The 13004-nt window shown below is 37.0% G+C and overlaps 1 protein-coding gene across 10 annotated transcripts in view; it reads right to left on the bottom strand.

Moving 5' to 3' along the window:
• Positions 1–13004, bottom strand: part of RAPGEF2 (Rap guanine nucleotide exchange factor 2) — a 245627-nt gene that overhangs the window by 137133 nt on the left and 95490 nt on the right. For all 10 annotated transcript variants that reach the window (XM_046656205.1, XM_046656208.1, XM_046656213.1 and 7 more), the window contains exon 4: positions 3685–3768. In XM_046656205.1, coding sequence (XP_046512161.1) covers positions 3685–3768 — 84 coding nt within the window. The remainder of the gene's footprint in view (positions 1–3684; positions 3769–13004) is intronic.

Raw genomic sequence — 13004 nt, 5'->3', positions numbered from 1 at the left:
TGACCACAATGCTTTGCTTACAGGTTTGGAGACACACATGGAGTTTACACTGCTTCTATATTCATCTATGACAAATGTCCTAGCTGACATTTTCCTAAATGAGAACGAGAACAACCTTTGCTGCATTTCACGATTACCTTTGCTCACCATCTTTCTGATCATACAAAAAAATTGAGTTTATTTTAAATAAGACTTTAAGAAAAACAAAACCATAAATTGTACATTGCTTCAAGAATACAAATTGTATTCCAAATAAGAGTTTAGCCCTATCTTAGGGCAACGTTATATGTAACAACATTATAAGTGACATTACATCCATTGTACAAATCTCAATGTTTCAAAACTTGATAAATTTCTAATAAATCTAAAATAAAACTCACAAAAATAACATTTACATCACTGAAATTGCTTGGAATGGGGAAAAGTGAGTAAGCCGTCACTGACAGTCACGAAGGAATTCATAGATTCCATAAATGTTATCAATCTTATCAACGAACAATATTCACGTTTGAACAACCAAAGTAAAGCTATGCAACCAAAACAACCCTTATCTGTCTAAAAGTAAAATAAAACATAAAATGCTGGCCTAAGTGTCAACTTAGGAATTCAACTTAGGAACTTGAGGAATTCAATAAAGCTAATGAAATCTGGAAGCCATATGACAGATTTTCTGCAATGTATATAACACCCTTCTTACATGATAATATCAGATGTCAAAGCAATTTCATGAGAATTAGTTAAAAATATTAAAATTTTGCTCCAACTACTTTGATTCAAAACTAACTTTTAAGGATGAATTACCTATCAAAATGAGTTAAAACTTTCAAGAGAATGATCAGGTTACTTATTATATATACTGATAACCGATTTCCAGGCTAACATGATAAAAACATGGTAAATGTAGAGAATCATCTGTGAACTAGTTGTTTTATAAAACCAGACTGTTTCTAACACCTAATCCACATGAAATCAAGCCTCAGTATTTTCTAGAGAGAGAAATATATATGAATCACAAATGTCAGCCTTTAGCATAGTACCAGTGAAGACTCTTGTTAAAACAATCTCAGTACTATTCCTAAGGCAACATCTCCAAAGGGAACAAACAACTTGGACAGAGCAAATGTCACCAGGTGCAACGTGAAGGAATAAGCTATATATAGTACTAGCTTGTCATTCAGTCTGAAACACCATTCCTTCCTTCATCCTATTAAAGTACTGACTTGCATGCATTTGACATCCAGCCAGAGAAAGAGCAACTTATGTCATCTTTTAAAATAAAGACGCAGAGTTCAATGTGTTCGTGAAATAGGTCTGAACTGCAAGTCATCTTTCTTTAGAACAGCAATCTTCTAAACATTAGTTTCCCTTTCCAGAAGTTAGAACAAGCTGTTACTTGACGAGTTGATGATGGCTGGTAGTCAAGAAAGACCATCACAGGCTCCTTCACTGTTCTAGGACCTCGGTCTATAGATTTAGTTTGTACAACAGACCTTGTATCAAGATGATGATCAAATCACTAACCTCTGTTTTAAGATGCATAAATTTCAAATCACATTCATTATAGCATTATTTATAATAAAAAGTATCAAAAATTTACCCTTTACAATCACTAACTAAATTGTGGAAAGTTCAAATGACTGAATATTAAACAGACATTAAAATTTATAAAGAGTAAGCCTTTATAAAGAGTTTTTAATGTTATGAGGCAATGCACACATATGTTCTTTAATTGAAATAAGCAAGATATTAAATTATTTACAAAGTATGCTCTTAAGTATGTGGAACACACACATGAGACTAGACAGAAAAACACTAGAATACTATTAAAGAATAATTATCTTGGAGGAGAGATTTTAGTTGATGTTTTTCCTTCTCCTTATCTTTGATAATTTATATAGTAATTAGCACTTTTTACATTAAAATTATATGTAATTTTAAAAATATGCTAATGCTTAAATATTGTTTGCCTACACTTTCTTCCAAGTTCAAAAAGAGCTAGAGTTTCCAAAAAGGGACCAAATAGTAGGTCCTGTGTTTGAAGGAGTAGGAAAGTGTTGCTATTCAATTCTCCATTCCTCCTGGAAACAGAATTCTAGAATTATAGGAGTTGGTTCACAGGGTCACTCCATACTTCCTCGGCAGAATTCTAGGAAGTACAACCATCCACCATCTCACACTGCCAGAGTTTTCTCAGTCACAAAATGCAGGTAATAATTGCACCTGTCTCAAATGATGGTTATGAAACTAAATGATTCAACATATATAAAGATTTTAGAATGGTGCCTGGCAAATAGAAATCACTGTCAAAGCCTTCGCTATTTTTCTATCATTATATTTACTACTATAACTATTACCACTTCTATTACTACTACTACCACCACCAACACTATTACCATTACTATGACTCTTGCTACTATAAGAACAACAAATAGACAATAGAGCTTCCCTCCCTCATGGGGCCATTTGCCTAAGAAAATACTGCCTGCCAGTCTGATCTCAGGGAAGCAGAAGGGCAAAGAGGCATGAGAATGGCACCAGAGATTGTTTTTCACTAGATGCAATGTGCTCTGGCACTCTTTCACTACCCATTCTGGCTGCCAAAGGCCCATCCCAAAACCTTTTTTCCCACACCCAGGTCAATCAGTCTCTACAGTATAAATTACCTCTCCTGTCTCACTGACTGACTTTTTATAAAAATGTATTCACATCTTTAAAATAGATTCTTCATATGTCCCTGACCCATTCAGAATTATTTATTAAGAATATATTTTAATATTTTTATGAGACAGGTTATAAAAGGTGGGGGGGAGAAGATCACTACATTTTAATAAACTTAGTCCATTTACATAAAATATTTATTTAGTAATTTTAAATAAAGATATTGAATTAGTTAAAATTTTTAAAAAATCTTTAGTCAAAATAAAAATACTTAATTGTGAAAAATACACAATTCGGGGAACAAATAACTACTGCAACTTAGTAGCTGACACCCTCCGGGAACCCGAACATAGGCAGCCATGTATGTAACAGATGGGCCCTAACCCTCTTTGGCCACAGCTGATTGGACCTAGGTACACATCTGCCCCTAGCATAGACAATCAGACCGTAGCCTGAAGAATCCAAAAAAAAGACACAGGCACTGCAGTCAAATTGTGTAAACATGAGGGATATAAGGTCATAACTCAACAGTCGGCATATACAAGCCAAAATCACAGGGAGAAAGAAATTAATAGCATTAGAGAGTGGGAAGCCAGTCCACAGACAGATGCAAAGATGAGAGACCATATGGTCCTGAGAGGCAGAAAAGTTAACAGTGGTTCCTGGCTTTCCATTTCTAATTCCATGTGGTCTCAATGAACTTTCTTTGCATCTCTTTAGATGTTTATGAGATCGCCTGTTAAAGAGGCAGATTCTACTCCCTAGGGACAAAAGTGCCCTAAATAAGCTGACATGTTCATGTAACAAATAAACATGTCACTGGCATATCTTTTGTTCTTGCTGTTTGTTAAGAAGATTGAACAATGTTTACAATATAAAACAGTCCTTCCTTAAAGATTTATGTATCAACATCCCAAGGTACTGCCTTGCTTTGTGTCAGTGGAGGAGGAAACAGGAAGAGAAAAGAATTCTGAAAAAGAATTTCAAGGTTCATGGCTAATCTCCTACAGAATGTCTATACAATACCTGCTTCTTGGAAGAAACATGGATTCCTTAATGAACACGGAACCAGAGAGGAGGATATACCAGCAGGTCCCAATATCATCAGGACTGAAAAGAAAAAACAATAGAACCAGATGATTATCTACAACCAAAAAGAAATCAAAACATAATATAGCACAAAGTACAATACCCATGTTATTTTTAGAATCATGAAGAACAATGAAATAGCACAAAACATGTACATAAAATACCATTATTTGACTATTGTAATTCTTTTTTAAATTACTTTTTACCCCTCAAATAAGCTAAAGCTATTTATCAGTATATTTGTTTTAAATGTTCTTTAAAGCTATAGCACTTAGCATTCCAAGTTTCTTTTTTAGTTTAATTTTTTTGAACTAAAACATTTTTCCTTGCTTCATAAAACAAAAAAACATAAAGAGCTAAATAGTGAAACTCAGTCTTCCCAACCTATTCCCCTGTCTACCAAGCTCTCACATTTCTGTACCACACTTGTTGGATATTCTTTCAAAATTTCTTCATGCACACAGAAATAGACATATATTCTTATTCCCTCCACCATCTTTTTTTCTTTTTACAGAAAAGACAGCACACTCTACAGTGTTCTTTCCTTTGAAACAACTCTTAGAGATCTTTTCATTGGAAGACATCTTCTAGACGTGCCATATTTGACTTGAGCAACTCCCTACAGCCACTCATTTCAATTGTTTGTAATAATATGCAATTACTTAAAAAAAATAAAAACGGCAGAGTAATCTGTATGTACAATAATAACTGTAACTAGTAACTAGAAGTGCAACTGTTGAGTCAAACGGTACATATACCTAATTTTGATAAATATTCTAAAATTGTTCTCCACAGGTGGTTAGCAACTTCTTTGCTTACCTGCTTCCCCACAGCCTTACTAAGATAGTTTGTTATATCTACTTAACAAATGTGTAACAATTTTATGACAAGGCCTTCCAGGTGTTTAGGATACTTCAGGAAACAACAATAACAAAAAAAATCCCTAGAATTAAATTAAACAAGAACCGATACAGTAAGGGGACAACTGGTATCAATTTAGTGCTTTACAGTTTACGAATCATTTTCTATCACTTCAACTGTCCTGTGAGGGAGTGACATCAGCATCATGGTGGAGTGGGTTCTCCTCTCAAAGATACAATCAAAAGGCCATTCATATTCCAACAGAGGACATCTGCACAACACAAAAGACGTCTGAGAGACCCACGCAGCCATATGTCGGAAAGTGGAGGAGCTGAAGCCACCCCCCACACTCACAAGAAACTGGAATGAGGTAAGAGAATGATTCTTTTCTGCCTGACGGACAGCAACCCAGGGATTGTGAATGTCCTACAGGGGGGAAAGCAGGAAGAGAGTGGCAGTCCTCTACAGTAACGCCATAGATCTCTGAGATTCCTCACAGCTGAGGGAAAAGCCCCTCACAGGGGTGACTAGCTATCATGGGGGTGTCTTCATCAAGCCAACATCCCAGGAGAGCAGACAGCAAAGGCAGAGTGAGAATGCCCTGAGATCATGCAAGAAAAATAAAGCATCCCTCCCCTCCCCACCCAGCACGCCAGCCAAGCACCTGGGAGCTGTCCCGTGGATTGCAGCAGGCTCAGAACATGCAGCTCTTGAGTCCCACCCAGTGGCAACAGGTGGAAGAAGCAATCAAATACTACCACAATGCAGAAGCACAAATCCACACCGTCTAGCAGTATGAAAAAATATATGAAATCTCTGGACCAGAAGGAAAATGACAAGTATCCAGAAATCAATCATGAAAATAGAAATGTATAACCTAAATGACAGAGAATTCAAAATAGCTATCATTAAAAAACTCAAGGAGTTAAAAGAGAATGTAGATAGATAGTTCAATGATTTCAGGAGCTACTTCACAAAAGAGATTGAAATCATAAAGAAGAACCAATCAGAAGTATTGGATAGGGGCCAAGTGGTTAAGTTCACATGCTCCGCTGCAGCAGCCCAGGGTTTCGCTGGTTCGGATCCTGGGCGCAGACATGGCACCGCTCATCAGGCCACACTGAGGCGGCATCCCATATGCCACAACTAGAAGGACCTGCAACTAAGATATACAACTATGTACTAGGGGGGATTTGGAGAGATAAAGCAGGAAAAAAAAAAAAAAGATTGGCCACAGTTGTTAGCTCAGGTGCCAATCTTTAAAAAAGAAGACAGAAAAAAAGAAATATTGGATATGAAAAACACAATGGAAGAGATAAAGCAGAATATAGATTCCCTGAATAGCAGAGCTGATAGCATGGAGGAACAAATCAGCAACATTGAGGATAGAAATATAGAAATGCTTCAGATGGAGGAGGAGGAAGAACTAAGACTAAAAAGAAATGAAGGAAGTCTCTAAGAAATATCCAACTCAATTAGGAAATGCAACATAAGGATTATAGCTATTCCAGAGGGAGAAGAGAAGGAGAATGGAGCAGAGAGCTTGTTCAAACAAATAATAGCAGAGAACTTCCAAATTTGGGGAAGAAGCTGGAAATTCATGTGAAAGAGGCCACCAGATATCCTAAAGATGTCAATGTAAAAAGGTCTACTGCAAGACATATAGTAGTGAAGCTGGCAAAAGTCAATGACAAAGAAAACATACTAAGGGCAGCAAGGCAGAAGAAAATAACTTACAAGGGAACCCCTATTAGCCTTTCAGCAGATTTCTCAGCAGAAACCTTACAGGCTAGGAGAGAGTGTAATGATATATTCAAATGCTTGAAAGACAAAAACATTCAGCCAAGAATACTCTAGCCTACAAAAATATCCTTCAGATATGACAGAGAAATAAAAACTTTCCCATATAAACAAAAGCTAAGGGAGTTCATCGCCACAAGAGCCCCCTACAAGAAATCTTCAAGAAGGCCTTCGTACCAGAAAAAACAGAAGAGAGAGGCTACAAAGCCCTGAGTAAGAGGATAAATAGGTAGACAAAAACAGAAAATTATAGCTATCCATCAGAACAGGTTAGCAAATACTCAAGTATAACATTAAAGATAAAGGGAAGGAAAACACCAAAAACAAAGATAATCTTGTCATTTTAACCACCAACTCACAATCCAAAATGGAATAAGATGTGACAGAAACAACTTAGGAGGAGAAGAGGAAAGAGATTGAATCAGCATAGTCTAAGGAACTAAGACATCATCAGAAAATGGACTATCTCATCTACAAGATTTTGCATAGAAACCTCAGCATAATCACTAACAGAGACACAAATAATAAATAAGAAAACTAAGAAATACAGCATAAAAAACTACCTAATCGAATTGGTAGTTTGAAATACACGTGATGAGAGACAAAGGAAACGCAGGAGAAATGGAAAACGAGCAATAAAATGGCAGCAATAAGCCCTCCTACATCAATAATCACTCTAAATGTAAATGGATTGAATTCTCCAAGAAAAAGACACAGAGTGGTGAGATGGATTAAAGAAGAAGACCCAACAACATGCTGGCTCCGGGAAACACATTCTCAACTCCAATGACAAACACAGGCTCAGAGTGTAAGGATAGAAAACGATACTCTAAGCTAATGGCAAACAAAAGAAAGCAGGTGTTGCAATACTTAGAGCAGACAAAGTAAACTTCAAGATAAGACAGGTAAAGAGAGACAAAGAGGGGCAGTGTATAATCATCAAAGGGACACTCCTCCAAAAAGACATAACACTTATAAATATCTATGCACCCAACACAGGAGCACCAAGTACACAAAGTAAACATTAACAAACCTGAAAGGAGACATTAACAACACAATAATAGAAGGGGACCTAAACACTCCACTCACATCAATGGATAGATCATCCAGACAGAAAGTGAACAAGCAAACAGTGGAATTAAATGAAAAGATAGACCAGTTGGACTTAAGAGACATATAGAGAACACTTCATCCCAAAACAGCAAAATACACATTCTTCTCAAGCATGCCTGGAACACTCTCAAGGATAGACCATATGTTGAGAAATAAGGAAAGCCTCAATAACTTTAAGAAGATTGAAATAATAACAAGCACCTTTTCTGACCACATTGCTATGGAACTAGAAATTAACTACAAGAAAAAAACCTGAGAAAGGGACAAAGATGTGGACACTAAACAGCATGCTACTGAACAAACAAAGGATCACTGAAGAAATTAAAGGAGAAATAAAAAAATATCTGGAGACAAATGAAAATGTACCATACCAATTCACATGGGATGCAGCAAAAGCAGTACTAAGAAGGAAATTCATTGCAATGCAATACAGGCTCACCATAACAAACAAGAAAAATCCCAAATAAGCTAACTCAAACTACACCTAACTGAATTAGAAAAAGAAGAACAAAGCCCAAAGTCAGCAGAGGAGGGAAATAATAAAAATCAGAGTAGAAATAAATGCAAAAAAGACAGTAGAAACAAAAATGCAATAGGAAGGATCAATGAAACAAAGAGCTGGCTCTTTGAGAAGATAAACAAAATTGGCAAACCCCTGGCCAGACTTACAAAGGAAAAAAGAGAGAACGCTCAGATAAAGTTAGAAATAAAAGAGGAGAAATTACAATGGATGCCACAGAAACACAAATGATTATAACAGAACACTATGAAAAGCTATATGTCAACAAATTGGACAATCTATAGGAAATGGATAAATTCTTAGACTCTTACAACCTCCCAAAGCTGAATCAAGAAGAAACAGACCATCTCAATTAGACCCATCACAAGTAAAGAGATTGAAACACTAATCAAAAACATCCAAAAAAATAAAAGTTCAGGACCAAATGGCTTCCCTGGTGAATTCTACCAAACGTTCAAATAGTATTTAACACCAATTCTTAAGCTATTCCAAAAAATTAGGGAAGACAGAATACTTCCTAACACATTCTACGAGGCTAACATCACTCTGATACCAAAGCCTGACAAGGACAGCATAAAAAAGGAAAACTGCAGGCCAATATTGCTGATGAACATAGATGCAAAAATCCTCCACAAAATATTGGCAACCCAAATACAGCAATATATCAAAAAGATCTTACACCATGATCAAGTGGAATTTAAAACAGAGACACAGGGATGGTTCAATATCTGCAAATCAATGTAATACACCACAGTAACAAAATGAGGAATAAAAACTACATGATCATCTCAATAGATGCAGAGCAAGCATTTGACAAGATCCAACAGCCATTTATGATTAAAAAAAAAAAAAAAACTCTTAACAAAATGGGGATAGAAGGAAATTACAACATAATAAAGGCCATATATGACCAGCCAACGTCATACTCAATGGGGCAAAAACAGCTCCCTGCCTTCATGGAGCTTATATTCCAGTTGGACAATACAGATAATAAACAATAAAAACAATAAATTGGTAAACTATAAGTCAGTGCTCTGGAGAAAAAATTACTGTAGGATAGAAAATGAGTAGTGTGTTACAGTTTTAAATGGGTGATCAGGACAAGTCTCACTGAGAAGAGCACATTTGATTAAAGGAGATGAGTTAGCGAAAGGGATCCCTAAGGGATCAGCATTCCAGGCAAAAGGCAGGGAGGATCCAAGCACAAGTGCAAAGAGCACAGGCTGACACTGTCTTGCAACAGGCCAGTGGCTGATGCAGCATGGGTGAGGGGCAAGCCATAGGTGAGCACAAGGCATCTATCATTGAGGCTTTTTATCAATCCTTTGGGTTTTCGCCAATCTGCTTTGATGAAAGTGGTATTTAGTGTAATTTTATTTTTCATTTCTTTTTGTTATTATCATAAAAGCATCTTTTTTCTTATGTTCATGACCCATATCTATTTCTTTTTCTGTGAAATCAGTTCATAATTTTTAGCCAATTTTCTACTTGGGACTTTTTCTTACCTAGAAGCACTTTATTAAAAATTAGCCTTTTGAAAACATGGGCTACGAATACCTTTTTCCTCAGTTTGTTGCTTATGCTTTGCCTTTGTTTACTGTGCTTCTTGCCACGTGTAAGTAATTTTATTTTATAGAGCCAAGTTTACCAAATATATTAGTGAGGATACAGGCTCAGTTACTATTAAAACAAAATGCAAAACACAGCAACGGCTTAACCAAGGAGGAAGTTCACTTCTTTCTCACACACATAATAACAGTCTTAGCACCAGGACCCCAAGGCTGATATGGTGGCTCAATGGTATCCACACCCAGGCTCTTTCTATTGTGTGGCTCAGTCATCCTCCACTGGCAGCTTCCATCTCATGTTCTGAGGCAGCAGCTCCAAATCTCAGCACCATATCCACATTCTAGCCAGTGGGAGGGGCAGAGAGGAAGTACAGAGCACACCCATTTCTTTTAACAGTTCAGCATGGAAGCTGCCTGCTACCTTTTCCTCATATCCCAATGAATCACAAGTGTGTTGCAAGGAAGTCTTTGGGAATCTCTGCCAAGTCATTTTTTTTCCCCTTGGTAAATGGATTCCAAACGTTTTTAAAGGACACTAAATTCTACTTGCAATTCTGAATAATTTAGTTACTTAAAATGCCAATCACTATCACCTAATCATTCTCCTTTTGCTACTTGCTTCCAAAGTAAATCAGCAGCTGATCACTGTTTTCCCCAAGTCCATTCTTTACCAATTTCAAAACTACGTAGTCCTCAACAGCAATGCCTCAAGAAAACAAAGGGAAATATTGTCAAATAAGAGTTTAGTTCCAATGAAACCATAAAAGTAAAATGATTTCTCAAATGAAAATGCAAAATATCTCCAAAAATAATTTCTACCCTTTTCTCCCCAGTTTTTAATCATTAGCTTTTATAATCAACAATCATTTACCATTTAGGGAAGAAAGCTCACTTGTCTTTTTTTTAACATAAGGTGACAGCATTATTACTAAATTCTGACTTATATCAAGCAAAAATTTGTTCTGCCAGAGATAAGAATAGTTTAAAGCTTTTGTAATAACAAGAAATAAAACATTGAAAATAAAGATGAAACAAAGAAATTATTTTGGAAACTTAATCTGCTTTTAAAATGTTCCCTTTACCACCAAAAGGTTGGTCAAGGAAATAAAAGCTAGAAAAATAGGAAATTAAGGTAGATTGCCATGGCCTTGGGCAAGTTAGTAGAACTGCTGCGAGAATTAAATGAATGATGCTCATTAAATGCAAATAATAATTATTCTATAGTTTTTTATCATGTTAAAAAGTCCAATCAGGGGCCAGCCCCTGTGGCCTAGTGGTTAAGTTCAGAGCGCTCTGCTTCAGCAGCCCAGGTTCAGTTCTCGGGCATGGACCCACACCACTCGTCTGTTAGCAGCCATGCTGTGGTGGTGACCCACATGAAAAAAAGAAAAAAGGAGGAAGATTGGCAATGGATGTTAGCTCAAGGTGAATCTTCCTCAGGGGGAAAAGAAATGTGCAATCAATGTCACCATGGTTTAGCTTAACTGTGACATAAAGAAATGTAATATTCAGGGGCTGGCCCAGTGGCACAGCAGTTAAGTTCGCATGTTGCACTTTGGTGGCCCAGGGTTCACTGGTTTGGATCCTGGGTACAGACATGGCACCGCTTGGCAAAGCCATGCTGTGGTAGGCATCCCACATATAAAGTAGAGGAAGATGGGCATGGATGTTAGCTCAGGGCCAGTCTTCCTCAGCAAAAAGAGGAGGATTGGCAGCAGTTAGCTCAGGGATAATCTTCCTCAAAAAAAAAAGAAGAAAAAAGAAATGTAATGTTCATTGACTTCTCAGTTATTCCATAACTGTCCATTCTGAAAGCAAAATTACTCTGGAAAACATAAATACAAAGTTTGTAAACTCAGCTTTCCTGGCACTGATCATAAAACATACATGAAGTAGTAGGCGACCAATGATAAAATACTGTGACAGCAAATATTCTGGTACCCTGAATACCCACTGATTAGCCCATAATTAGCTTACCTCTACATGTCAGCCAAGGCTTGGAAAAGATGAAGGAGGTGACAATAAGAAACTGGTCCTCTCAATATCTCCCACTTATAATTTCGTTTACCTGACAGATGGGCTATTTCTCTACCTTCTCCAAAAAATGCAAATGTTAACTCTCAAGAGCTACATTTGCTTGAGTTGGCATTTGCAGAGAATGATCATTCAATCAACAATCACATTGAATTTAGTGAACATTTACTACCTGCCAAACCAAATAAGATCATCATAATTTCTTTATTACTGAGTTATCTCTTTTAAAGATTCAGGTTTTATAAAAGTAAGCACATTAGAACTAAGAATACAAAAACAGTAAATCTTAAAGACGTTCTAGAAATAGCTATAAACTAGAAAGACCCTCCTCTCCTCCTTCTGCCCACCAACCCTGCCCCCCGCCCCCTGGCCCTGGACCTCATGTTTGGTTTCTGTTCTGAAAATTCCTTGCTGTGAGATGCCACCACAAAATCTGTTACTTAGTCTTAATCATCCAGAAAATTCTCCAGACTTTATTAGAAATCACTGGACTACCCGTGCTTACTTTTTTCACTTATGGCTATGCCTCACGAAGGCAGTGTTTCAGCGTGGGGTACAACCTGCTTCCCTTCAAGTTCTGCAAACACTCCCTTCTCACAGTGCAGACGTTACCCATGAGGCTTCACAGCACTTTTACATGAACCGAGTGATGACTGTCACCTCAGAAGAAAAGATGAAGAAATTCTAAGAACAGTACTTGGCAGTAGCAGCATCAAACTCTTCTACATTTAAGGGGTTAGCAAACTGAATCCAAGATCTTGCTTGCAGACAACACTGGCAATGAAGCTGGCTAACAGGAGTTTGACTATTATTATTATTATTACTACCACTACTACTATTACCTAGGACTAATAATACTGAGATTTTATTCTGTCCAGTGGTTCCCAAGCTTGAATATGCATATGAATCACCTGGGATACTCATTAAAAATGCATGTTTCCAGGCTCTATCTATTTCACCCAATCCCCCAGTCTGATCATTAGGTGGGAGGTCCATCACAGGGCCTTTTAGACAAATATCCCAGGTAATTCTTATGCATGGGGTTTGTCAACTTTGAAAAATTTTGAGAAAATCTGCCTCAATGTCAAACCCCAACAGGAAGAAATGGCAAGAGAAAAACCCTACAATTCTATCAACATCCACGCAATTAAGTTGCATGTGGTGTATTCACCAGTTTTATTTTAATTTTATGAGTAAGGGTTAAAATTATGAGCTAATGGCAAAAGCTGAATCTTGGAATAAATCTGACAGAGCATTTCCAAACATCCTTAGTCTTATACCACAAGTAATGGGTGCAAAAGAGAAACCCAAAGATTAAAGAGGGACATATAGCAAAGTGGTACTTTGCAAGTCTCTCTGAT

Source organism: Equus quagga, chromosome 3 (assembly GCF_021613505.1).
Source record: "Equus quagga isolate Etosha38 chromosome 3, UCLA_HA_Equagga_1.0, whole genome shotgun sequence".
NCBI classification, from domain to species: Eukaryota; Metazoa; Chordata; class Mammalia; order Perissodactyla; family Equidae; genus Equus; species Equus quagga.
This window is presented reverse-complemented; position numbering and strand designations above follow the sequence as displayed.